The sequence below is a fragment of the Nelumbo nucifera genome, chromosome 2 (genome assembly GCF_055504915.1).
Source record: "Nelumbo nucifera cultivar China Antique chromosome 2, China Antique-T2T, whole genome shotgun sequence".
NCBI classification, from domain to species: domain Eukaryota; kingdom Viridiplantae; phylum Streptophyta; class Magnoliopsida; order Proteales; family Nelumbonaceae; genus Nelumbo; species Nelumbo nucifera.
In genome coordinates, this window is record NC_142650.1 from 86,910,623 (window position 1) to 86,938,267 (window position 27,645).

The 27,645-nt window shown below is 40.7% G+C and overlaps 2 protein-coding genes across 3 annotated transcripts in view; one reads left to right on the forward strand and one right to left on the reverse strand.

The window, feature by feature from the left end:
- Positions 1 to 20,688, reverse strand: part of LOC104606069 (thioredoxin-like protein CITRX, chloroplastic) — a 29,117-nt gene extending 8,429 nt beyond the window's left edge. Inside the window, exons 1-3 of one of the 2 annotated variants that reach the window (XM_010271120.3) lie at positions 19,896 to 20,688; positions 19,374 to 19,753; positions 19,119 to 19,241 (exon numbers count right to left, since the gene is read on the reverse strand). In XM_010271120.3, the coding sequence (XP_010269422.1) occupies positions 19,119 to 19,241; positions 19,374 to 19,613 (363 nt within the window). In that variant the 5' untranslated portion in view covers positions 19,614 to 19,753; positions 19,896 to 20,688. The remainder of the gene's footprint in view (positions 1 to 19,118; positions 19,242 to 19,373; positions 19,754 to 19,895) is intronic. The other variant, XM_088896969.1, reaches the window with a different exon arrangement.
- Positions 19,911 to 27,410, forward strand: LOC104606093 (tryptophan aminotransferase-related protein 2-like). Its single transcript, XM_088897896.1, has 4 exons — positions 19,911 to 20,050; positions 20,159 to 20,204; positions 20,466 to 20,817; positions 26,611 to 27,410. The coding sequence occupies exons 1-4, from the start codon at positions 19,981 to 19,983 to the stop codon at positions 26,977 to 26,979; spliced, it is 837 nt and encodes a 278-aa protein (XP_088754022.1). The 5' UTR covers positions 19,911 to 19,980; the 3' UTR covers positions 26,980 to 27,410.
- The last annotated feature ends 235 nt before the right edge of the window (positions 27,411 to 27,645 follow it).

Here is a 27,645-nt window from a genome sequence, read left to right on the forward strand (position 1 = left end):
AAGAAACAGCACCTAGTGAAGAGAGAAGACAGGAAAAAACTTGCTCGATCTCCTTTCACATCTAATAAGCCCGCTCTGATACCATATTGTCCAGAAGAGAAGAAGAGAAGAGAGGAGAGATTTGAGAGCTAAAAAGTCTTAGCTGGCAACGGCAGCTTTGGTATTTATATTAGGGTGATCTTAATCATAAAAGGAAAGAAAAATACAATAGTACCCCTGCGGTACTAAACTGAATATAAAAACAATCTTTTAACAGTTCGTTAATAGTGGTCAGACTGAAAGGGAAATGGCTCAGCTAAATTCCCCAAGTCTATGGGATTCATGCTCCACTTTCCCAACAGTATTGCATTTCTCCCATGTTCTCTACAGCAGCCAATAAACATTGACGGAGTGACTTTAATAAACCATTAACAGTCTCCATTTTCAACACATGATACCACCCGCAATGTCACCAGATTAACAAAACTTAATTGCAAATCATAAATTCTGCCGAGCAATTTAAATCATTGGTTTTGAATGTTATCTGGTGAACCGATTTGGGCATCTCATGTCAGTAATTAAACTCATTTAGAGCTCCCACCTATATACAGCAGATTTCTTACAGCATAGCTACTAGTCCAAAGTATCCAAGAGCTTCAAAAATCCAAGAGAGTGGATGAAATACATGAAGCAGTTTTTTCAATGGAAAGATTTAAAACCCCAACACCTGATGGCTTCGGTGGCGTTCTATTAGGATTGCTAGGAAATTATAAAAGTTGTCTTGAGGGAGGTGTTCTCTGAATTCTATCATAAGGGAGAAGTTTCACTGGGAGCAAATGCCACATTCCTAGCTCTAGTGCCCAAGAAGAAAGAAGCAAAGACTCCAAAGAACTATAGACCTATAAGTCTTGTTGGTAGCCTTTACAAAATCAATGAAAAAGTCTTGGATGGAAGGTTTAAGTCTATTTTGCCTTTAGTAATTTCACTAAATCAAGGAGCTTTTGTGGAGGGGAGACAAATAATTAACCAAATTCTTAGTGGCAAAACTTTATGACCCATCAAGCCAAGTGTGGAAGCGACTGAAATTATCTGCAGTATTTTCTCTCATCTCCAAGCTTCTGAGCTTGCCATTAGCTAGGAGCTTGGAAGACCATGCCCTGGGGAACTAGAGCTACTCAAGAGCATCACCGGAGACTGATCACACCGGCGGCCAGTGAGAAATCTCAGTGTTGAAGACAGGAACAATCGAAGCTGATAAAGAAAGACAATGGAGAGAGGAAGCTTCGAATCAGTGGGGAGATGGAGAAAGGAAGTTTCCGTTGAAGCAAAATCTTTTAAATTCGAGGAAGTGAAGTCAAGAAGCCTGGTTTCGATGAAGATCAGAGAAGAGAATTTAGGGTAAGGAACCTGAAAGCCTTAGTTGACTGCTTCCAAAGGACTTCAAATCTGAAAGTCAATTGAGGAAGTCGTTGGGTGGCAGGGATTAATTTGGAAATGGAACACATCCACTTGTTGGAAAGTTAGCCATATGAAAGATAAGCTATACTTCTTTGGGAGGAAGAATATCCTTGATCAAATCCACCCTACCCCACTTCCCACTTACTACCTATTCACCTTTAGAATCCTGATTAAAATAGCTAAATAGCTAGAAAAATGATGAGAGACTTCTTGTGGGTGCCAGGAGATGAAAAGAAAGAACATTCGGTGAAATAGGAGCAAGTGTGTAAAGTGTAAACCTAAGGAGCAAGGAGGATTGGGTATTGGGAATCTGATAAAAAGGAATAAGACTCTTCTGGGAAAGTGGCAAAGGAGATTTCCCTTAGAAGGAGATAGATTGTGGCACAAGGTTATTGAAAGCATCCATGATGTAGCAGACAGTGGTTGGGATGCAAAACTTGTGCCTCAAACTACTTCGCACTCCCTTTGGAAAGCAATATTTGAGGTACTTTGTACCTTTCTTAATTTTATCCCTTTTGATGTGGATTGTGGGAACAAAGTTCTATTCTGGGAATACCTCTGGCTTGGGGATGTGCCACTTAAATTACAATTTCCTCTACTCTTGTCTTTACTAAACCTTAAGGTTGAACCTCTTTCTAGATTTGGATTGCTCTCAGAACATGCCTTAAGCTAGGACTTTGGTTTCAAAAGGGGTTTGAGGGATACTAAGTGTGATTCCCTTTTTCTCCTCCTCTCACTTTTGGAAAAGGTTTTTTTTTTTTTTTTGGATAGTAGAGTTTGGCACCCCTCACCTAATGGCCCTTGTGCTCCTTCATTAACCTTCTCATCAACTCAAAACCTATGTTTTAAAATGCAGAGGCATGACGCGAGGTGTTCCACTACCTAGAGGTGTGAGGCGTTGTTTAGAATGTATGAGGAGTAAGCCTCCTTTAGAGGTAGGGGATAAGGAGGAAGAAGGAGGCATAAGCCTCCTTTCCTTTTTTTTTCCTTTTTTTCCTTTTTTTTCACTTTTTATATGAGGTGTGCATGAGACGCATAAGGTGTACACCTCTAGCACGCCTCATGAAAAAAGTGTATGAGGCGTATGCCTCTAGCATACGCCTTAGGGCATTTTGGGGGCGCCTCGCTTGGAGCACCTCCAGGCATATGCCTCACACCTTTTAAAACACTACTCAAATCCTTTGGAGGTAAATCTCCCAGTAAGAGAAATCTGGTGCAAACCAATCCCTTCTAAAGTGTAGTCTCTTTGTTGAGAAATGTTCCTTGGAAAGATTGACACCTATGATGTGCTATAGAAAAAAAGGCCAAATAATAGTCTCTCTCCTCATATGTGCTTCCTATGTAAGGCTAGTGGTGAGACCCTTCATTTACTAATGTCATGTTCTTTGGTGACTTGCATTTCGGATTATTTTTGTTCTCTCTTTTATTGCAGATGTGTTCCCCCACATGATGTAGTTAGTTTATTCAACTCCAACTTCTTGAGGCAACAAGAAAAGGGGGAAAGTGTTTGTGGAAAATTACAAGAACAGCCCTGACCTAGACCATCTAGGAAGAAAGAAACCAAAGGATTTTCCATGAGAAGAGCAAATCAATGGAGGAAATGATTAAAACTATAAAAGTCAAATCTGCACACATTGGGAAAAAACAATGGACCTCTTCGGAGATGTCTCTACAAATGACCTATTAAGGAAATGGGCTTAAGTGGTACAAACAGATGCACAAAGAAGTTGTGAGAATGGAGTAAAAACCACCGGAGATAAATAAACTGAAACTAAAATTTGATGGAAGCACTTTTGGCAACCCAAAAGGTTAAGTATAGGGGGAGACTTTAGAAACCACCAAGGAGTAGTTGTGGCCTTATTCTTAGAAACAATTGGATTTGGTGATTTAGTTAAGGCCAAGATAATGGTGTTGAATGGATTGTTACATCAGTATGTAGGCCGAACCAGCTATGGTTTGGTGGCCAAATTTCAAAAAAAAAAAAAAATCAGTCCGAAACCCAAGAATCAGATTCCCTAAATTTGGAGAATCGAACTCTCCTAAGATCAATCTAACATTGGATTGAACCAGATTTGATTTCAAAATAAATTATGAGCTTACTTGATACGTAAAGCACAAAGTGTACCTTCCGGAGTGGTGGTTCACGCCCAAAATTCAAGCTCAAATCATTCTCCCAACTGAAGATGGCGCAATTGATGTGAAGAGGTCATTCTTACTAGTTTCATCTGATTTCCCTTTCCAACTTGTTGGATATTTGCAGTTGTAAACCACTTTAATTTTCTGATGTTTTGCAGGAGAAAACATAGCAGAAAACAAGGAGAAAGCAAGCTTCTCAAGGCTAGGTTGAACTAGGGTTTTTGGTACATCCTCTGGGTGCATATTTATTTGATGATAAACCGATCTGAGGTTGAGTTTAGAAAACACCGTGACTGCTTGTAAATCATCTAGTAACTCATCAATGAGTGGAATTGGAAAGCGATCTTTGACTGTGATCTGATTTAGGGTGCAGTAATCCATGCAAAATCCCCATGTTCTGTCCTTTTTGACTAGTAACACAGGTCTTGAATATGAACTGGAACTTGGCTAAATAAATTGTTTGTCCAATAGTTCTTGGACAATTTTTTCCATTTCCCCTCACTGGAATCTTGGGTAGCGGTATGGATGCACACTTTATGGAAGTGCACATAGGATTATCTCAATTTGGTGGTCCATGCTCCATGGACCTTGTGGGTGGCAGACCTTTTGATTTCTGGAATATATCCAAATACTCTTGTAGAAGCTTTTGCAATCCCTATTGGGATTCTACTGGAATGGGCTCCTCTATTGTTAACACTAGACCTGATGGTCCCACCCTTATTTTTATGAAGATTATTTGGTCTTCATTCTGGCATGTTTTGATGACGGTCTTGGTGAAGTTGGTTCAAGACCTATTAAGTGGCACTGTTTTCCATTTATTATGAAGTCCATTGTTAGTTGTGACCAATCACAAATGATTAGGCCCAACTCTTTTAGCCATTGCACCCCTAGTACGATATCAGCCCCACTGAAGATTAAGGGATGTAAATCAACTTTGAACAGTTGCTTCTGTATTTTAAGTGTGATTTGTCAGCAAATACCTTCACACTTTATTTGGTTACCATCTGCTACATGAACCATAAATGGATTCACGTGCTCTATAGTAAGGCCCATTTGTTTGGCGGCAACCTGAATTATGAAGTTCAGGGTGCTGCCACTGTCAATTAAGACAGAAACTCTTCGGCCTTTTATAGACCTGAAAGCCCTCATAGTTTGTGGTGACTTTATCCCGATTAGGGTATGCAATGATATTTCAGGTTGGTCAAGTTCACCTTGTTCTGCAATTGTGACTTTAGTCTGGGTCTCTTCTTCTATCTCTTCAGTCTGGAGCACGAATAACTGTTCGGCTTTACATCTGTGACCCGGCCCAAATTTTTCTTCTCAGTTGTAACACAGACCCCCAGCCTCTGTGGGCTTGTATTTCAGTCCATGAGAGCTTCTTGAGAAACACTGGTACAGGTACCACCGCAGTAGATTTGGGTTGTGGGCCCTCAATCTGTTGGGCCGGTACATTCTTGCCAATGGAGTAAAGGTCGATTGCCGGCTGATTCATTAGAGTTACCTAGGGTGAACCATGGGGCCCAGCTTGAGCTGGGGTAGGCCATAAGAGGTGGTCAGCTTATTTTCTTGAGGCAATTTAGATTTAGTCTTTCTTCTTGAATTCAGGCTAGACCAAAAGCCGCAAGTAGTGATGGAGGTTGGAGGGCCTTCACCTCCACTTAATCTCCTCTTTTAAACCATCGATGACACAACCTAGGAGTGTTGTCTCCGGCCAACCTTGCACCCTTATCAAAAGCTTCTCAAACTCAATCTGATAATCTCTTACAGATCCTGTTTGTTTCAGCTTCAAGAGAGTTTCATCGTAGCTATCAAATCCAACTAGTTTGAATTGTATGCACAAGGCTTCTGTGAAGTCAGCCCAGGAAACCTGAGGGTGAGACATGCAGAACCATTGGAACCACAGTATCGCCTCTCCTTCAAGATGGAAAGAGGCTATGGAGACTCTGTGGTGGCTCGGCATGCTGTGATATTCGAAGAACTTCTCACCTTTAAAAATCCAAGGTATGGGATCTTCACCTAAATAGTTTGGGAAATTGAGTTTGGTCGTTCTCATGCATCTGAGTCTCGTCAATTTCCTTCTGATTCTTGGTTGGATTCTTCATTCTCATTTTCATGGTTTCCTGCCGATGAGTTTTTCTCCAGATGTGCCATTACCGCTACTAGCAATTGTTTAGTGTTAGTGTAGGGGTATTTCTGTCTTTATACTTATGTTGAGGTAGTTGATCTGTAATATTATATTATTACTAGTTTCCCTCACTTAAATAAGGGCACATGTGTCTTTTCCATTATATTAGTAAAATAATGAAGGAATGAGAGATCCATCCCATGGACGCCCAAAGATTGCGGAATAAGGAGGCGAATTTCACTTTTCCTTCAACTGGGAATTGCATTCCCTATTTAGAAAATCATATTTTCAATGATCATTCTTGAACCATAAACTGAACCAGATTTGAACCAAAAAGAGTAGGAGAGGATTATACCTGATACGGAGAAACAGTATCTCCCAATGGAGGTGTTCACACCCAATGAAGGATCCAAAATCTGCTCCTACTGAAAATGGCACAGTGTAGAATGGAGCAGAATCAGCAATGCTCTTCTCCAAGAACTCTGTCCTTCGCAAGAAACGGCAGGATGGCACGTGAGCACAGCTTCCTATCAATTCTTCCTCCAAGAACTGATGTCAAGATCAAATCTTGACTTCTCCCACTAGTGGAGATCGAAGTGGCAAAACAGGGCGGCAAGAAAGAATTCGCAGGGTGCAGAATTCTCTCTTCTTGTGATTTCAGCACTGAAGAAAATCTGATTGTGTCTCCTAAAGGCTGCCGCCCCCTCCTTCTATTGTTAACCTAAAAGACCAGTTCCTAATCCAATTAGGAGCTGCTTATCCAAATCATATTTGGATAAGACCCCTTTTAGGTGATAGGGATAAACCCTTATCTTATCTGCAGATCAGATTATCTTTCTCCTAATCTCATTAGGAGGTTTCTAGATCTGAATGTGATTCAAATCTGGACTCTATGAGTGGATAGGGTCAAGACCCTATCCTATCTGCTAATCCATCTCAGAATTCGCCCCATTATTAACTAATAAAATAGCCCAGTTCAAAATGGGCTTTAGGCCCATTAAGCTTATGTGCTCACTTAACCTTCCTAACTGCTGCTCAGTTGGGCTTCCTTGTATGGCGTGGGACCCAAGCATTGATCTACACATCAGTCACATGGGTTCGGCCCAGCCTTTGTTACAAGGCCTGGCCGAATACACTGTTATGGACAGTGCACCCCCTGAAACCCATCAAATGGGCTCTACGGGCCCAAACACTTACCCTAAGTGGTCCCTGGGCCAAACCACCTTGTAACACCCAGGGACTGTGGGCAGATGCAAGATTAGCCCATCAGGTATTATCCTCAATGGTCTTACACTTAACCTCTCAGCCCATAATGATCATACACTGCCCGACAAGAGAGGACCTCTCCCTCGGCTGCAAGGAACAATGTTGCACTCTCTACTTATATGGATCCCGGGAATTAAAACCTTCTTGCAAACATTTTAGAAACCATAATATATATACTTTTATATCTCATATAAAATATACTTTGCAAAACAAATCTCAACGGTTGAAATCGGTTGCCGGCAGTCTTGGTTTCCATCAGTGAGAGTGCATCCCCGATCATTACCTTTGTCCGACAAAGGGGCTGATCTTGTCACTATGATCACCCACTCAGATGAATTCTCAAACTGTCCCAACATACCTAGGTTTTGACCCCCGCTAAGGATCACACTGAATGGTACATCAAAGACAGCCCAATCCGACACCTAGTGCGGTATCATAATCGAGTCTAGGGGTCGGGTGTAACTTTCCAGTTTTGCCCATCAATCTCCAAGGTCCAGGGCAATACTGGAAATCTGGTCCAGTTCAAAGATTCAATTAATCCTACACTGTATGTGCCTAGGGTCTCACCCTGGCAGCTGAGACAGGCTAGCCCAACCGACTTGGTGACACCACAGTGTCAACCTTGTCAGGATAGGTCTCCCCAAACCGATCCACTGGCTGTGAACATTCTAAACTAACACGAATCTCATTAAGTGTCCGGTTTAAGAGTATTACACAGAAACATACCACGGGAACATGAATCAAATATGCACTTTTATTCATTTACAATAAACTCATAAAGTACATCATTCTGATTGAAGCAAAGGGCATACAAAACTGTCTAACAAATAAAACATGTCTGGCCGAATGGGAGAAGTAATTTTTCCCTAATTCGAACCAGACTTTGCTTCTCTCCTTTTCTCTTCCTTTCTCTCTCTTTCTTTCTTCTTTCTTCTTCTCTCTTCTTGGTTGTTATCAGACTAACAGAACTCAAAGGCAGGCCGAATTATAATATGGTACCAGAGCTCAACTAAGCAACTCGGATCTGCCCAGATTTCTGTTTTCTATGCACTCAATCTAGGGTTTTCTCTTGATTTCTCTGCCATCGATTGGAGATAAGGGAAAGGGCTGAAAAGGAGTGGTCGCCCTCTTTCCCTTGGAGGTTTCTATGCCTCCAGTTGTGTTATTCGTGGTCGGTTGTTGTGGTCTCTAGAAAGCCCTCCCCTAATCGATGAAGAGAAGAGGGCTGATTCGTGTGGTGCAGTGGGTGTCTTGTGTGGACTGATTTTCTTCTTGTGTGGTTTGGTTTTCGGGTGATGAGGTAAGAGTTTTTTATGCATATTTTTTGTTATGAATCAAATAAGAAGAATGTTTCAGATCGTATGATGGGATTTCAGACTGTATGTGCTAGGGTTTATGCTGTTTTTTTTTTTTGTGTGATTCGAAGGGGGAGTGGTTCTCATATAATGGTGAGATTTCAGGTAATCGTAGGGTAGGGTTTGTGGTGTAAAGAGTGCAACTTTCAGCAATAACAAGTGCTGAAACCAATGTGGTTAGTGTGATCAAGTAGTGTGCAATGTGCCGAATTCAGTAATAACAGAATTCAGCAATGGGAGATAACAGTGATAGGAAATCTGATGTGATGATACCTACTGACTACCTGAATGTTGAAATGACCTCCATTAAACTGAATGGAGAGAATTATGTACCTTGGGCTAAATCTACATAAGTTTTTTGGAGGCAAAGAAGAAGGTGAAACACATAAGGGAGGAGAAACCCTCCACGGATTCTCATGAGTATGAAGACTGGGAATAAGAGGATGCACAGATTATCACGTGGTTATGGAACAGTATGAAACCCAAGATTAGTATAAATTTCATGTTTCTTGACACTTCCAAAGATGTGTGGGACCATGCTAACAAGTTGTATTCTAGTGAAGACAATACAACCAAAGTATATCAGTTGTATCAAGAATACTTTAATCTGCAACAGGGCAATCAAAGTCTTGAGGAGTACTATGCTAGTATGAGAAACATTCATAATGAGTTGAATGTTTATCACCCCCTTACTTCTGATGTCAAAATTCAGCAATAGAGAGAACAGCTTGATGTGACTCGATTTTTGGTGGGGCTGAAATCTGAGTATGAACCAAAGTGGGCTCAGATACTAGGAGGGTTGGCTCTCCCTTCCTAAGAAGAAGTGTTTGCTCGACTTTGGAGGACTTGCATTGGATCTACTGAGAACTCTAATGTCTCAGATAGATCAGCCTCTGCAGTGTCAAGGGGCCGTGGTGTTAGAGGTGGAGCTTGAGGAGCTCAATCTGGCCGTGGTGGTAGCAGTGGTCCGGTATATGGCCGGAGTGGTGATGGGGGACCTACATATAACCGTGGTGGTGGTCGTACTAGAGGTAGAGAGATTCAGGGGGAGCCTATGGCAGAGGACGTGGCTCGGGTCCGAGGAGATGTACTCATTATGGTATGGATGGACATACCATTAATTATTGCTATGACTTGCATGGTCCACCCTCAACCTGGGCCAATCATGCCATGACTAGTGACACCAGTTTCAGACAGGAGAATCGTTCAGCTGATCAGATGCCTCCTACATCCACAGATGTTCCCAGGAAGGAGATGGTGAGTGTTCCCCATGATGAGTATGAGAGGCTTGTCCAATCCACATCTCAGTAGAACACAGCTACTTTTGCACATTTAGGTATCGCTTGTTTGGGATCCACACCCAATCCCTGGATTATTGACTCTGGAGCCTCCGATCACGTGACTAGAACTCCAAGTGTGTTTCCTCCCTCTCTCATTGCTCAACATCACAATCTGTTACTCTTGCTAATGGTTCCACATCCTCGATTTGTGGTGTTGGCAATGTTCACTTGACCCCCTTATCTTTATCCTCAGTTTTGTATGTCCCTAAATTTCCGTTTAACCTTATGTCTGTTAGTAAGCTGACCAAGTCACTTAATTGCTCTATTACTTTTTACCCTTCTATGTGTGTTTTTCAGGATCTCAAGACGGGGATGAAGATTGGTGGAGGGCATAAAGCTGGTGGATTGTATTATCTTCAGCGGTGGTGGAAGAACATCAACATCTTTAGTTCCTTCGTTGAGTCAACTTTCTATTTTAGATTGTGAGTCGTGTCAGTTGGGGAAACATAATCGTGTTCTCTTTAGTTCTAGGGTTGATAACCGTGTGTTGAGTCCTTTTTCTTTGGTTCATTCAGATGTTTGGGGTCCTTATAAATTGATGTCATATAATGGATATAGATATTTTGTCATTTTTGTTGATGATTTTTCAAGGATGACGTGGCTCTATTTAATAAAAGAAATGAGTGAATTGTTTACCATTGTTTCGACTGGTGCTATAGTAGTCCGAACCAGGAAGAGAAGAAGAAGAAGAAGAAGAAGAAGAAGAAGAAGAAGGGTCTGTCGAAATCTGATGGGTTACCCATTCAGTCGACCCCCTTAATCTATTAGACTCTAATAATCTTTACAAAGACAAAAAAACCCTTACTTAAGTGTGGGGCAGAGTGACTCTAATAACACTACCACATAAGCAAACTACTTAACAACCATAAGAAGACTAAACTACCCCTATTCGACACACTTTAACACTCCCCCTCAAGCTGGAGAATATATGTCATATAATCCCAGCTTGTTACATAGATAGTTCACTTTCCCTGAGCTTAGATCTTTTGTAAACAAATCTGCCCACTGGTCATTCGAGCCTACATGTTCTATATTTATCTCTCCAGCAAGAACCTTCTCTCTCACAAAGTGGCAATCCTTCAAGCTGCACTCCATACCTGTTCTCTCTCACAGTACAATCTCATAGGTTTATCCATGTGAAACCCAATTTCTTGAAGGAGATTCCTCAACCACACTAATTAACAGGTAGTGTGAACCATGGCCCTATATTCGGCTTCAGCACTGCTTCTGGCCACAACTGTCTCCTTTTTACTCTTCCATGTCACAAGATTTCCTCCATGAAATGTGCAATAGCCTGTAGTAGATCTTCTATCATTCACTGAGCCTGCCCAGTCTGCATCTGTATACCCAACTACTTCAAGTTTTCCCCCTGGTTTATACAATAGCCCACGGCCTGGAGCTCCTTTCAGATACCTCACAATTCTAGGGATTGCATCCCAGTGAGGTATACAAGGGTTCTGCATGAATTGGCTCACCACACTGACTGCAAAGGAGATGTCGGGTCTCGTGATAGTCAGATAGTTCAGCTTTCCCACTAGTCGTCTATACCTTCTAGGATCTTCAAATACTTCTCCTGTATCACTGCTCAACTTAACATTTCCATAGGGGTCTCAGCCGATTTCGCACCTAACAGTCTTGTTTCTTCCAATAGATCAAGGACATATTTCCTTTGGCACAGATTTACACCTTGTTTTGACCTGGCAACTTCTATTCCCAAGAAATACTCTAATGTTCCAAGGTCTTTTGTTTGAAAATGATTTTGCAGAAATACCTTTAATTTGCCAATCCCCAATTTATCACTACCAGTGATGACAATATCATCCACATAGACCACTAATAAAATCTTCCCAGCTTCTGAGTCATAGCTGAACACTGAGTGATCAACCTGGCATTGCTTCATTCCAAAACTCTTCACCACTTCGCTGAACTTCCCAAACCAAGCACGTGGAGATTGCTTCAACCCATAAATTGCCTTCTTCAGTTTGCACACCTTACCAACCTCCCCCTGAGCAACAAACCCAGGCGGTTGCTCCATATATACCTCCTCCACCAGATCACCATGGAGGAAGGCATTCTTTATGTCAAGTTGAAAGAGAGGCCAATTATACATAACTGCCAAGGAAATTAGTACACGAACAGAACCAATTTTAGCCACCGGAGAGAATGTCTCCATGTAGTCCACTCCATACAACTGTGAGTAACCTTTAGCAACAAGTCTGGCCTTCAGACGCTCCACACTACTATCTGGCAAGTATTTCACAATATACACCCATTTACAGCCCACAACATGCTTACCAGGTGGGAGAGTAGTAAGTTCCCACGTTTGAGTATGTTGAAGAGCAGAAAGTTCCTCCTCCATTGCCCGCCGCCATCCAGGTGAACTAAGAGCTTCTTGAACATTGTTAGGTATGGAAATAGAGGACAAAAGTGAAACAAACTGGCGATGTGAGGTAGAAAGACGAGATAATGAAACAAAATTGGAAATGGGATGGAGGGTAGAACTGCGTTTACCTTTTCATAGGACAATGGGTAGGTCAAGGTTTGAAGATTCAGCAAGAGGAGCCATGAGAGGATCCGTAGATGAGGTAGAAGCCGGAGGAGGGGCCGGTGTCGTTCGACGTGTATACACTTGTCGGGTCGGTGGTCGTTCAGTGGTGACCTGCACTGGATGAGGTGATGAGTCTACTCCAACAACGGCCTCTGGAACTGGATCACTGACAGGAAGAGAAAGAGGAGGTAAGGGTGAAGACAAGGGTGCTTCATGACCAGAGAAGAAGGGTACAGACTCAAAAAAGGTGACATCAGGGCAGACATAACACTTTCGGGTAATGGAATTATAACCCTTGTACCATTTTTGAGTCTGAGAGTAGCCAAGGAAGACACATTCCTTGTTGAAGAAGGTTATACGCAGCAGAGACAGACGAGTTGTGATGTTTCTGACCTAGGGCAAACCAGTTCTCTCCATTGACTGGCCAGAAACGAAGGAGAAGAGTCACGAACCCTACTGAGGTGCTTTACCAATTGAAGTAGGTCAGGAGCATGGCTCTGATACCATGTTTCGACTGGTGCTACAGTAGTCCGAACCAGGAAGAGAAGAAGAAGAAGAAGGGTCTGTCGAAATCTGATGGATTACCCATTCAGTCGACCCCCTTAATCTATATTAGACTCTAATAATCTTTACAAAGACAAAAAAGCCCTTACTTAAGTGTGGGGCAGAGTGACTCTAATAACACTGCCACATAAGCAAGCTACTTAACAAACATAAGAAGACTAAACTACCTCTATTCGACACACTTTAACAACCATCTTCCAAAAATTTTATGTTGAGATTCGTAATCAATTTGGTGTTCACATTAAAATTTTTCATTCTGATAATGGCCGTGAATATTTATCTTCATCATTTCAAGAATACTTGGACCAACATGGCATTATACATCAGACCTCATGTACCTACACCCCACAACAAAATGGGGTGGCTGAGAGAAAGAATCGTCATCTTTTGGAAACAGCACGATCCCTCATGCATCACATGAATGTTCCCAAACCCTTTTGGAGTGATGCAGTGCTTACTTCTTGCTTCTTGATTAATCGGATGCCCACGTCTATCCTTGATGGTCATTCCCCATTCACTACCTTGTTTCCCACCTTGTCTTTGTTTCCTCTTTCTCCTCGGGTTTTTGGGTGTGTCTGCTTCGTCCATAATCTAGGCCCCGGGAAGGACAAGTTAGATGTACGATCCATTAAGTGCATCTTCCTTGGCTATTCTCAGACCCAGAAAGGGTATAAGTGTTACCATCCTAGTTCTCGACGTTCCTTTATGTGTGTTGATGTTACATTCTTTGAGTCTACTCCATTTTTCTTGGGATCCGGTAATGCTTCTTCCTCATCATCACCTCCCCCTCTTCCACTTCCAATTGCCGATTCTATTCCCCTTGTTCCAGCCGTGACCAAGTCCTTGCCTCTAGTGCCACCACCTGTTGAACGCCCACCTATTCGTCAAGTGTATACACATCACCCACATGTACCGGCTGCTACTCCTCCGGCTCCATCACCGTCGACAAATCCGGCAGTTGTCTCCACACCAGCCCCAGACCCAGTATCTGATCTTGATCTTCCCATTGCCTTGCGGAAAGGTAAACGCACTTGTACCCTTCATCCTATTTCTAATTATGTTTTCGCTTCCCATCACCAGTTTAGCTCTTTGTTATCCTCAGTTGTTGTCCCTAAGGATGTCCAGGAAGCCCTTGCCTCTCTAGGGTGGTGCCGTGCAATGGAAGAAGAAGTCTCATCTCTACTTCATAATCATACTTGAGACCACACCGCTCTTCCTCCTGGGAAGCAGGCTATCGGTTGTAAGTGAGTTTATACTGTTAAGTATTTTCCTGATGGTAGTGTTGAGCGCCTGAAAGCTCGATTGGTTGCAAAAGGGTACTCCCAAACCTATGGTATTGACTACACAGAGACTTTCTCCCCAGTTGCTAAGATAGGTTTGGTTCGTGTTGTGATCTCTCTTGCAGCTATGTATGATTGGCCCCTCCATCAGCTTGATATCAAGAATGCTTTTTTGCATGGTGATTTGCTCGAGGAGGTCTACATGGAGCAACCATCGGGGTTTGTTGCTCAGGGGGAGGATGGTAAGGTATGCAGACTAAAGAAGGCTATATATGGGCTTAAACGGTCTCCTCAAGCATGGTTTGTTAGGTGCTAAACCAACTGAAACACCTATGGAAACAAATACTAGGCTAAGTAGTGATATGGGTGAAGTGTTTGAAGACCCTGGCAGATACCGGCAACTTGTAGGTAAACTGAACTACCTAACCATTACTCGGCCAGACATTTCATTTGCGATTAGTGTGGTAAGTCAGTTCATGCAAAAACCTCTGGTTCCTCAATGAGATGTGGTTCTAAGAATTGTGAGGTATTTAAAAGGGACCCCTGGTCGTGGTTTGATATACAAAAGTGGTGGAAAACTTGAAAAAGAAGGGTATACTGATGCTGACTGGGCCGGTTCTATGTCTGATAGGAGGTCTACCACAAGCTATTGCACTTTTCTTGGGGGTAATCTGGTGACATGGAAAAGTAAGAAGTAGACAGTTGTGGCGAGAAGCAGTGCAGAGGCAGAATATAGAGCTATGGCACATACTGCTCGTGAATTAGTGTGGCTAAGGAACCTTCTACAGGAGATAGGATACAATATTAACACTCCAATGAAGCTCTATTGTGACAATCAGGCTGCAGTTCATATTTCTTCTAATCCAATGTTTCATGAAAGAACCAAACACATAGATGTTGACTGTCACTTTGTGAAAGAGAAGGTGCTGAATGGAGTGATAGACACTGCATATGTTAACACAGGGAACCAGTGAGCAGACTTATTTACAAAAGGGTTGAGTCGGGAAAGAATGGACTACATATGTAACAGGTTGGGATTATATGATATATACTCACCAGCTTCAAGGGGAGTGTTAGTGTAGGGGTATTTCTGTCTTTATACTTATGTTGAGGTTGTTGATCTGTAATATTATATTAGAACTAGTGTCCCTCACTTAAATAAGGGCACATTTGTATTTTCCATTATATTAGTAATATAAAACATGTCTGGCCGAATGGGAGAAGTAATTTTTCCCTAATTCGAACTAGACTTTTCTTCTCTCCTTTTCTCCTCCTTTCTCTCTCTCTCTTTCTCTCTTCTTTCTTCTCTCTTCTTGGCTGTTATCAGACTAACAAAACTCAAAGGCAGGTCGAATTATAATATTTAGTTTCCTACAAATCACCCGTGACTTTGTGTATTTGAATCTCCATGCGATCAATTCTGCTGTCTTCTTCAAGCCTTCAACGTTTTGATACCAATTGTCGGGGTATTGCCCAACATAGGCTCCTCTTTGAGGGAGAAGTTGCCTCCTGAATAGAAGAAAGTGAGATAACAGAGAGAGAGTGGAAGATGAATGAGGATACGGTAAACTTCTTATTCTTCTTAGAGTACAGAACCTCCTTTTTATACATCTGTAATAGTCATGTGACATCTTATTATAGCTAATCCTTTTACCCTCAATTTCTTGGTTTGTTACTTGTAACTGAATCTTGATTAGTTGCTAGTTGGTTCTTGGTTAGTTGTGCTGTCTCTGAGGTTGAGTTGGCTTTTTCCTTTTCTTCTAGAATATACCTTCAGCCTATTGTTCGTTCTTTCTAGGTCCCTAACATTTTGGCTGGGTTAAAAGGACAGCAAATGGGTTGGCAGATATCCTAGCAAAACAGAGAACTGCTAGATCCAATTTATTTTGGGCAATTATGTAATCTGTAGTAGTAAGAAAGGGATGAGAAAATAAAAAGTGTGGGCAAGATGTACTCTGGTGAGTATGCTGGGCTACTGTGTAGCTAAAACTTTGTATTTATCTCAAACATTAAATAATGAATTATTTGCTAATCAAAAAAAATAAAAAAAAAAGCATTACCCAGTTCTAGAGTTGGCAGCAAATCAGAACCAAAAGGAGATCTAGACGCATCTCTAAATTCAAGATAAGCCAGAAAAAAGTTCATAATGAGGGACCTGATATCAGCCACAAGCCCACAATTCTTCTAGTGCCACTAAATTTTCCTTCAAAGATTCTTTTGTTCCTTTCTCTCCAAATACCACAGCAAATTGCAAATGGAATTGAAAACCAGAATTTTTTTTTTTTATGTTTAACTTCCAGAAAAAGCTGGCCATTTCAAAAAAAAGAAAACTCTTTAGAGAAATAGGCCCATGTATAGGTCCATCCACGTAATCCTACAAAGAATCTCCAAACAAAATCTGCTAAGCGTTTGATAAAAGATAATAATAGTCTCTTTGTTACTACAACACATAATACATTGACTTGCCAAACCCTACTTTTTAGATGCTCTAATGTCAAAATATTGCCAAGAGAAAGGATCCAAGCAAATACTCCTACTCTTGGAGCTACTGGATTTACCCCAAACTTTGTATATGTATATGATCAGAAGTTGGGTACGTTTCACCTTTTAAGTATTATATGATTATACATTAAATGGCAGTGGTTTCAAAACTGATTTCTATCTTGTGGAAGAATTTGTCAAAATAATAGGTCTATTCCAGGTTTTATTGATTGATCCACTTAGTTACGAGGCTTCTACCTGGAACCAAGTTATTGATCCTCCAACCAATAATTATCTTTTAGGCAAGGTTTTTAAAACCTGACCAGACAGGGAACCATTCTGGGGACCAGTTCCTGGGTCGAATGGTCCAACCATCCGGTCCAAATGAACATCCCATTCTGACAAAAAAATAAAAAATTAAAAAACAAAAAAAAGGCCAAAACCATTGTCTGGGTCGACGGTTTGACCACATGGGTCAGCAGACCGCTGACCAAATCAACAGTTTTTGGCCAAAAAGCAGTTTTGGGGTGAAACGGAACCGGTCAGGTGACTGGTTCCCGGTTTTTCCAGTCCGACCATATGGTCTGATTTTGAAAACACTGCTTTTAGGCCTTCACTTCCAAAAGTAGAAGATACTGCCTGAGGTCAACATCAATTTTTTCCCTTTTTCCTTTTATGCTAATGGACATTGGACAATATGTGCAGTACGTTAATTCTGACAAAGCTAGTTCAAGTGCATCTTACAGCGCTGGGTTGCATCAGAACAGCAGCCCGAGCAAAACATTTACTGATGGTCCAATTCCTTGTGGATTTAAGAACATGAATCCTAAGTTGTCATTTCAAAATAATGCTAAGGCACCGATATGGCCCTTGGTACAGTAGAATGGTGAAGAAAGAATCTGAATTGTCAACTGCAAGCAGTCAGATGGGATTTTTCTAAGGGTTGAGTTGAAATAGCAATCAATACAGTATTACAGTGTATGGCATATCCAGCAACCCATGCACCATAGATCTTTCAGGTAGTTAGTAATTTGAGCACATAAATGTATTCATTATCATCTGTCAAAATCCTCCTCAACTTCTATGGTCAACATAAAGCTATTTCTCTAGACCAAATAGTAGGAATAACATGAAGAATATAGCCATGCTTCACATCATTATCAAACATAGGAGACTCTCAACTTCCTTAAGAAAGACAAAGCAACTGGATGCAAGTTCATGTGCATGCTCCTTAATGCACTGAATCGGTTGTATGATATCTTGATATATTCAGCTTAGAATAAGTTGAAAATGGTGAAAATTCCCTAAAGATATCGCGCACAGATTAGTCAACTTATGACCACTTTTGTGAGAGTGCTGTAACTGTGGAAAAAGGGGTCATCTCATAGATGCCCTCCTTACTGTAAACACATAATGATCACTCCAACCACAAACAGAAGAGTCCTGTCCACAGTTCTATTAGATTATAAGGTACTAAACAAACACTATGTGTTGCCTATATCCAACTATAATATCTTTGATGGACATGAAACTTCAATAGACAGACATGTTGTGCATCACCTTGTCCATACCTTTGACACAAAAATGTAACCTCATTGATGTCCTCCTCCTCCTCCACACTATAAGCATGTAATAATTACTCTTAAGTGGAACAACAGTACTGCAAATGGGTCTATTTGGTACCATACATGCACTATCTTGTAATCTTTGGCTCATTAACCTGTTTAGATTTGTATTGTTACTACAATAGATTTGCATTCCTCAGGTATGCACCAAAAAATCCATAACAAACCATCTATAAGGCAGATGAGGACCAGTAATCAACAATTACTTAATTATGCTTATTACTGCAAGACATAAGGTTTAAACATCAATATGGTAAACATGTTCACCAAAGTAGCCCCGATCCCCATCCAACTCTCATCCTCCCAACCCCATCTCCACTAAAAAAATAACAAAATAAAAGGTTTTATCCAATGAAAGCTTTCTTGCCAAGATCTCTGAGGAACTCCTTTTGAAAGAAAAAACAAATGCTACCTATTAGATACCAATTTCCAGGATACTTCATCCCGCTTCTTGTTCCAAACAATGTCAATATTTTTTATTCCATTAAAGTCAAACTCCATAGTTTACTTTCTATCAAATGTTAAATTAGATAGTTTCTCTATGATGCCTTGTCACCTGCTAGATTGTATATTTCTTTTTCTATTTTAATAAAATTTTATTTTGCCATAAAAAAAAAAATAGTTTCTAGTAATAACATCAACAGATAGGATCCAAAATTGCAACATCTATTTGTAAACAACCTTTTTCAAGAGCTTGTTATCTTTTCTTATTTTCCTTCCAAACGAGATATAGAGAATAACATAGTCAAAATTGAAATTAAACGTTTTAATTAATTAAATATGTGATACCAACCCATTTTATCCACAAACAGACTGAATACAAAGTATTCCTTAGTAACTTCTATTTCATATTACTGAAGTTCGAACACTTAAATTAAGGATAACAAACAAATGATACACATACAGGAATTTTAATTAGCCAAATGCTTCCACAAATAATGATAAATGAAATAGGATATACCATTTCGAGCTCCTGAGCCATCAAAATGCAAGGACCACACCACGTCGCATAGAAATCAATAATAAGAGGTACATTCCTTTCCCCCTTCACAAGTTCCTGCACCTCCTGGACTGAGTATTTCTTCTGCAAACCCAAAACCCAAGAACCACAACCAGAAACATGAAACTACGAAACAAGGAGACACAACAGGGAAAGAAAAGAAACAAAAGCCCACGAAAGCTAACTCAACGAAAGAAATAGTAAGTAAACATCTACCACTAGATAGTCTTCTCTGAGGTACTTCGCTGAGGGGGGTTTGCACAGTAGCTTCCTTCTTCTTGTTGTTGTTAGAGAAGAGGATCTGCTGTTAGTAGTGAGAGAATGCAAGTTGGGTTGGTGGGTTCTCATGGAGGACAACAGAAGCTGAAGAAGCGGCGACGCCGATGGCGCAAGAAATGCAAAGTTGGTCGTGTTGGTGACGGTGAAAGGTGGTCGGATGGTTTGAATTACAGCCATTCTATAATGTGAGTATAGAACAGAGAACGGAGAGAGAGAGAGAGAGAGAGAGAGAGAGCGCTTCAAAATTCGAAGGAAGAGCGAACGAGCACCAGCAGATAATCCCAATTCAGTAAAAAGACAAGAAAACCCTTGGTGTCCTGGATGACATGGACCAATCAACATTCCACTTCTATGTTTCAGTGAATACTTGAATACTTGGGATAACCGGTTTCAAAAATAATCATTTAAATCGTATTTAAAAAAAGAAATTCATTTCAAGATAAAAAAAAAAAAAAAGACCTTAACGTCTTCACCGTTAAACGTCACCCAGAAGCCGCTCCGGCGAATGGGGGTGCATGATGGCTGAGAAAGCTCACTTCTGACGATGAAGAACGACTGCTTCAAACGGCTAGTACAGGGGGCCTCTGACAATCAAAGACAGACGGGAGCAAGAGGTAAGCAGCCATATGTGATCGAGAAACAGTGCTTTGATTTCTGGATATGATCTTTCTCTTCAATGCTTGTTCGAGTTTTCAGGAGTTTTTTGTTTTCGCGTCTAACAGTAACTAAACAGAGAATGGAAGAAAGATGCCTGGTATCGAGCAGGAGGTGCGCATTAACGGCCACTCTTCCCCTTCTTATGCTGCTTTCCAAGCAAAAAAAAATGGCATGACCAAAAAGCTCCCCTCTGACTCTGTTATTAACCTTGACCAATAAGTTTCCAATTCGAAGCCTATGCGTTATTTGCTTTCATCATTTTCAATTACAGTTGAAGTTGGGTTTTTGATATGTAGATCGTTCCAGGCTACAGTTACTTCATATTCTCGGACTAACGCCTGATGGTATTTTTTATTTGACGTTCGTTAACAGTGGTGATCCAAAAATGTTCGAGCTATATTGGCAGAAGATGGGGGACAAGTGCACAGTGGTGATCTCCGTCTGGCAATCGCTAAGCTACTTCTCCGACATTACAAACTTGTGCTGGTTTCTGCAGCCGGAATTAGCGGAAGAGATCAGACGCTTGCATCATTTGGTGGCCAGCACTGAAACAGAAGGTCGTTACATTGTGGTTGGTACTGGTTCAACTCAACTCTTTCAAGCAGTGCTCTATGCTTTATCATCTCCCGATTCAACAGAATCGATCAACATCATTTCAACCGTTCCATACTATTCGGTGAGTTTTGTTGGAGAAAATGGGGTCACTGTAACTTTGGAAGAGAAGGTCTGAGGTGCGTCTGAAAATATTGTCTTTAGAACGTTATTTGCCCCCACTCAGTTTTACTGAGTTTGTTGTTGGGTTACAGGCAAATTCGTTCCCAGGATACAACAGATCCGTGGGCGAGAATCTGCAACCAGCAAAGTTGAAAAGTCTCCAAATAAACCTTCTGTGAGACTGCAGCAGACCGGACTGAGAGAAAAAGAGAGAGTGGATTTCGAAATTGTGTATTTTGGAGTCTGATTCATGCTCCTTAAATAATTTGTGAAGAGGTATGAAGAAAAGGTAGGTGCTGGTTTAGAAAAGGCACCTTGAACAGTCACAATTTCAAACATTGTGATTGTTTAAAAAGTAGTTAACAGTTGGTGACTGTTAACTTTGAATTGTGCCTCTTGATCACACCCGATCGAATCGTGACCGTTGATCTCATCAACGGTCATCAACGCACCAAAACCAGAGCCGCCCATCGCGAGCCACGCGGGTGCGAGCAAAGTGCGCCTCATTGTGCCGCACACACGCGTGCACGCGCGTTGGGCGGTATCGAATCCCCATACTCTCCTCTACTAATTCTAAGGAGTGTAAATCAGCTCCTATTGAAATACTGAAAACAAAACTTGTAATTTTCCAATGTGGGACAAGTTCAAAACTGGGTTTTGTAAAAGAAAATTTGATTTTTTCAATCAAAGGTACAGGTGCAATTTCTCATGTAATTGATCAATCAAACCCATTAGATTTAATCTCTCATGAGATTAAAATCCAACAAGTTTTCTCACAATCTACTCTAGCTGTGAATTCACGGTGCGTATCATTCGTTTTTAGATAACTAGCAGACTTGTTTGCACGAGAATGACCCATCTGATGATATTGTTGTTGAGATTTGAATTAAGCCATCAGAATTGTTCAATACTTAGGGTGCATTTGGTTCGCGGACAGGACCGGAATCGAAATCACCTATTCCTGGCATCTGTTTGGTTCAGTTCCTGCTTTTTGTTTCAACTACAAGCTAGAATCAGAATCAACCAAAATTTCCAATTCTGCCCATATTAAAAGAATCTCAAAGATTACTAGTACATCTTTTTAAGTGTAATGCTGGTTTATCATTTGCTTGTTGGGAAACTTTTGCAAATATAAGCATTGTCATCTCTAGTGCTTCATTTGGACTTTTGCATATATAACATCAAAAAAAAAAATCTCGTGGCACAATTGGTTGGTCGGCCTCATCTTGATCATGAGATCATCATATTCCTAAATCCAGGTTATTCGCCATCCAACTTCAAGGCTCCAGCTTTCGCTATATGTCTAGTCCACGCAGTCAAAATATAAAAATAAAAATAAAATAAAAGATAAAAAGCAAAAGTATATGGTAGAAGAAGATTTAACCTTCAATCATTGTTTCAGCCTCATAAATACTAGATTGTGGCTTCAACTGAATAAAATCATGTTAGACAGTTGTATGCCCTTAGCTCCAATCATAATGATGTACATTATGAATTTATTGTAAAAGAATAAAGTACATATTTGATCCATGCTCCTGTGGTGTGTTTCTGTATAATACCCTTAAACTGGACACTAATGAGACTCGTGTTACTTTAGAATGTTCACAGCCAGTGGGTCAGTCTGGGGAGACCTATCTTAATAAGGCTGACATTGATGTGCCACCAAGTCGGTTGGAGTGGCCTATCTCAGCCGCCAGGGTGAGACCCAAGGCACATGCAGTGTAGGATTAATTGAATCTTTGAACCGGACCATATTTCCAGTATTGCCCTGGACCTTAGAGATTGATGGGCAAAACTAGAAAGTTACACCCGACCCCTAGACTCGATTATGATACTGCACTAGGTGTCAGATTGGGCCGTCTTTGATGTACCAATCAGTGAGATCCTTAGCGGGGGTCAAAACCTGGGTATGTTGGGACAGTCTGAGAATTCATCTGAGAGGGTGATCATAGTGATAGGATCAGCCCCTTTGTCGGACAAAGGTAATGATCGGGGATGCACTCTCTCTGATGGAAACCAAAACTGCCGACAACCGATTTCAATCGTTGAGATTTGTTTTGCAAAATATATTTTATATGAGATATAAAAGTATATATATTACGGTTTTGAAATGTTTGCAAAAACTTTTAATTCCCGGGATCCATATAAGTAAAGAGTGCAACACTATTCCTTGCAGCCGAGGGAGAGGTCCTCTCTTGTCAGGCAGTGTTTGATCATTATGGGCTGAGAGGTTAAGTGTAAGACCATTAAGAGTAACGCCTGATGGGCTAATCTTGCATCTACCCACAGTCCCTAGGTGTTACAAAGTGGCTTGGCCCAGGGACCACTTAGGATAAGTGTTGGGCCCATAGAGCCCATGTGATGGGTTTCAGGGGTGCACTGTCCATAACAGTGTATTCGGCTAGGCCTTGTACCAAAGGCTGGGCTAAACCCATGTGGTTGATGTGTAGATCAATGTTTGGGTCCCACGCCATACAAGGAAGCCCAACTGGGCAGCAGATAGGAAGGCTAAGTGAGCACATAACCTTAATGGGCCTAAAGCCCATTTCGAACTGGGCTGATTTGATCAGTTAAATAAGGGGTGAATTCTGAGATTGGATTAGCAGATAGGATTGGGTCTTAACCCTATCCACTCAGAGAGTCCAGATCTAAATGAGATTCAGATCTACAAACCTCCTAATGAGATTAGGAGAAGGCTGATCCAATTTGCAGATAAGATAAGGGTTTACCCTTATCACTTAAAGGGAATTCTGATCCAAATTTGATTTGGATCAGCAACTCCTAATGGGATTAGGAGCTGATCACTTTAAGGTTATAAAAGGAGGAAGGGGTGGCAGCCTTTAGAGATTGATGTACAATCAAGTTCTCACATTCTTTTCAGAGCTGAAATCACAGGAGAAAGAATTCAACAACCCTACGAAATTCTCTCTTGCCGCCTCCTTCTTGCCGCCACCTCACTTGCCAGTTCGATCTCCAGTTCAGTGGAAGAAATCAAGATTCGATCTTGACATCAGTTCCTTGTGAAGGGACTGATAGGAAGTTGTGCTCACGTGCCATCTTGCTAATTCTTGTGAAGGATTAGGTTCATTGGAAGAACACTGCTGATTCTGCTCCATCCTGCACTGCGCCATCTTCAGTGGGAGCAGTCTTTGGATCCTTCCTTGGGCATGAACACCTTCGTTGGGAGATATTATTTCTCCGTATCAGGTATATCCCTCTCCTACTGCTTTTGTTCAGATTTGGTTCAGTTTATGGTTCAAGATTGATCCTTCAAAATGTGATTTTTCTAAAATAGGGAATGTGATCCCCAGTTAAAGGGAAAAAAATTTTTGAAATTCACCCACCCTATTCTGCAAGATTTGGGCGTTCATGTGATGAATCTCTCATCCCTTCAAGTCATTCATCACAACTTCTATCTGATTAAGAAAGATAACATGTCAAAAAAAAAAAAAGCTATATGTGTTTTTTCTGGATTAAGTACCACTCCTAAACCATGGATTAAAACTTTGGTGGTTATCGTTGAAAACTGTCTTAGCAAAGTCATAGATGATGTACAAAGTTCAGACCAACTCCACAATTTTCACTTATTATGTGCTATATAGGGTGCTTGAAGTTCTACTCTTTTACTGGCTTTAACAAGTGTTCCCAAAATGTAAAAAATTCAATGTACTATGCTTGAAATATATAATTATTTGCTTTCTAGGGATGAACTGGAAATTAGATGTCTTTTAAACCGGATTCAGAGTCCTTGTTCTCTAAAAGAGGTTTATTTCCAATGGGATTTGTGAGTTTGTCAGAACAAACTCTCTCTAGCAGAACAATCCAAACTAAAGCTAGTGATGCTACAGTAGGAAAGTAACTACAAGCATTGCCAAACTAAATTCCATCAAGATGATTATTATGTCTTGGAAACTTTGTTTTATTCCCTAAAATTTACAGCCAATTTCTTATCATTCATATAGTCTTAGCAATAGAATACAAATAAACAACAAAATAATTTCTTCTGTTTTTTATTGGTAACAAGATGAAAGAGATTTTATTTAAAATTAAAGGTGGCAACCCTTCTAAAAAGTTTATGGTATAAAAAGATATTTTATTAAGAAAAGAAATGAAATGTAGGCAAAAGGAAAAACGTTTCAAACTAGATTTATTTTTTGGATCAATATATTTCAAACTAGAATTTGCTTTCTATGTATCAAGTGACTTGAAACTAAATCTCATTGTATCAGTAAAAGGAATGCATTGATCAGGTAATTGGGAAAGGCTTAGAGGAGTTTCAGACCAGGTAATTCATTGACACATCTTTGCTTCAGCCTAACCAAAGCTAACCTGAACAAGGAGAAATTTGAGAGTGCAAATTGGGAAAGCCCTGCCTTGCCTTTCCACCCATTTGGAAATAGAGTTTTTGGAAGCCCATTCTTGCAGAAGAATTCGCTCTCCTGTCATAACACAAATATTGAAATCAACTTCAATCCATTTGTCCACTTCTTGTCTCAGAAAAGAAAAATTTTAACTAAAACCCAATCAACAGAAGAAACATTTGAAACTCTTTATAGATATATATATATATATATATATTTGGAACTCTTGATTTTTTATGAGCATCAAAACAACCTAAAATGCGAATGAAAACTAGAAAGAATCTAGTAATAGAAATCTGACTTCCAAAGCTGTCAAACACATCCAAAAATGGAAAAGAAAATAAGAACATCTTCTCACCTAAGATCCAAGAAAGGACGTTGTTGCGGTACCCAGTTGCTAGAACAACCGAATCAACATCAAGTTTTTCTCCATTGACAAGCTCCACACTATCATGATCGAACCTTTTGATTCCAGTGACGAGCTTTGAACCACCATGGATGGGAAGGCCTCGTGGTTGTAGAGATCAAGAGAGACTTCCATGCCGGAATTGCCACACCCAACAACTAGTACTCGCTTTCCATGGTAGTCCTCGCCAGACCTGTAATGATAGAAATGAAAAAGAGTGTGAGAGAGAGAATGAGAGGAAGAAGAAGAAGAATAGGAGAGGAGAGAGAGAAACATCGACGGTGACTTACTTGCAGTTGCCAGAGCTTCGTCCAAATCCGCTCTTCTTCTGCTGCTAGGAGAGAGGCGAAAGATGAGTGAGAGGGGTTTGGAATCGGGTAGTGAAAAGGGTTCGAGGGATTTAAACGTCAGTTTGCTTTTTGTTATTTTAAGAAATGGGAATGGGATTTTGATTCCTGTGGGATGGGTCGGGAATGGCCATTCCCTCAAATGGGGGATTGCCATTCCGCTCGGAATTGGAATCCGATTCCAATTCCGCCCAACCAAATGCTTGGAATCAGAATGATCCATTTCGATTGTGATTCCAAACCCTTATTCCTATAAACCAAACCCTTAGCGGAATGGGAATCGGATTCCAGTTCCGCCCAACCAAATGCTTGGATCCATTCCGATTCCGATTCCGGACCCTTATTCCTGCAAACCAAACGGACCCTTACTTACAATTCTTCTTCTTCAGCATTGTTTATCTTGGGACCCCATTAGACGTTAGTGACCGTGTCTCATGCTCCCTCTCTTTTCCAGACAGACTCTCTCTCTCTCTTTCAAGTTAATTAATGGTGGATTAGTACCTTGAAGGAATAAAATTAGTGGTATATACGTGCAGACCATCATGTTATCAAGTGCTTATAAAGTTTCTATGGCCAAAGAAATTAAAAAAAAATAAAGGAAAAAAGTTTTGGGCTTAATTTACTATACTCTTGCTCATTTATTAATCAAGTTGTTAATTAATTTACGTTGAATTGCTTCTTCCTTGCAGTCTTATCCGACGGTCACCGATCTCTTAAACTTCGGGTTCTACAAATGGGCCGGCGACGCATACATGTACAAAGGTGATCTACCTTACATAGAGCTCGTAACCTCCCCAAATAATCCAGATGGGTTTATTCGGGAAATGATGGTTAACCGGAGTGGAGGGAAGCTTATTCATGACCTGGCTTACTATTGGCCTCAATATACACTGATTACAACTCCAACGGATCATGATCTCATGCTATTCACCATCTCCAAAAGCACTGGCCATGCTGGGCCACCATCTCCAAAAGCACTGGTCATGCTGGGTCACAGGCAGATCATGATCTCCAAAATCTCATTCATGATCTCATGCTATTCTCAAGATCATGTCTGATGGTTGCAGACAATACTTCTTTGACTATGGAAGAAGCCTCAAGGCCAAGAGATGGGAGCGTTTGAGGAATGTTATTTGTGTCCGATTGAATCACCGAACTCGTGTTAACGGGCCTTTTACCGTGAATGTTATGCGTTCTCCCACCTGGTCGACGTGGTCAATTGTGATTCGTGTGTGCATTCATTCAGTGCAACTATGGGGTGAACAAAACACGGACTCTTCTTCTCCTGTTTCAAATTGCGCCGGAGGGTATAACAAACAGTATAATATTATTACTGTTTCGCTGATGTGGGGGGAGGTGTTGAAAAAAAATTCATATTTTTTTTTACCATAATCGATAGAAGTTTCGTATTCGATACCAGGCTAATTGAGAGCTGACCGAAAAAACAAATAATTAGTTATCAGGTAATTGCCATAAAAGTGGCATTGTAAGGGCTTTTTCCACACGATATGTTTTTCCATATTATAGTCGGACCCACATGTCTAATATCTAATATTAATATTATTAAAGGAAGTTCTTCTCGTTACAGCCCCCACCATTCAAACACTTGGCATTTTTTTTTTTTGGAAATTCAGATGTATCATTTTATGAGAAGTTGCTATTCAAGCCCACAACCTACTACCACCATTCAGATGTGGCCTTTTCATTTGTTTGGAAAACTAGAT

Excerpts from the sequence above, each read along its gene's own strand:
- LOC104606093 (XM_088897896.1), top strand. The coding sequence starts at position 19,981 with ATGAAGAACGACTGCTTCAAACGGCTAGTACAGGGGGCCTCTGACAAT. Across the intron at positions 20,205-20,465 it reads TGCCTGGTATCGAGCAGGAG|TGGTGATCCAAAAATGTTCG; the intron begins GTGCGCATTAAC and ends GTTCGTTAACAG. Across the intron at positions 20,818-26,610 it reads CTGTAACTTTGGAAGAGAAG|TCTTATCCGACGGTCACCGA; the intron begins GTCTGAGGTGCG and ends TCTTCCTTGCAG.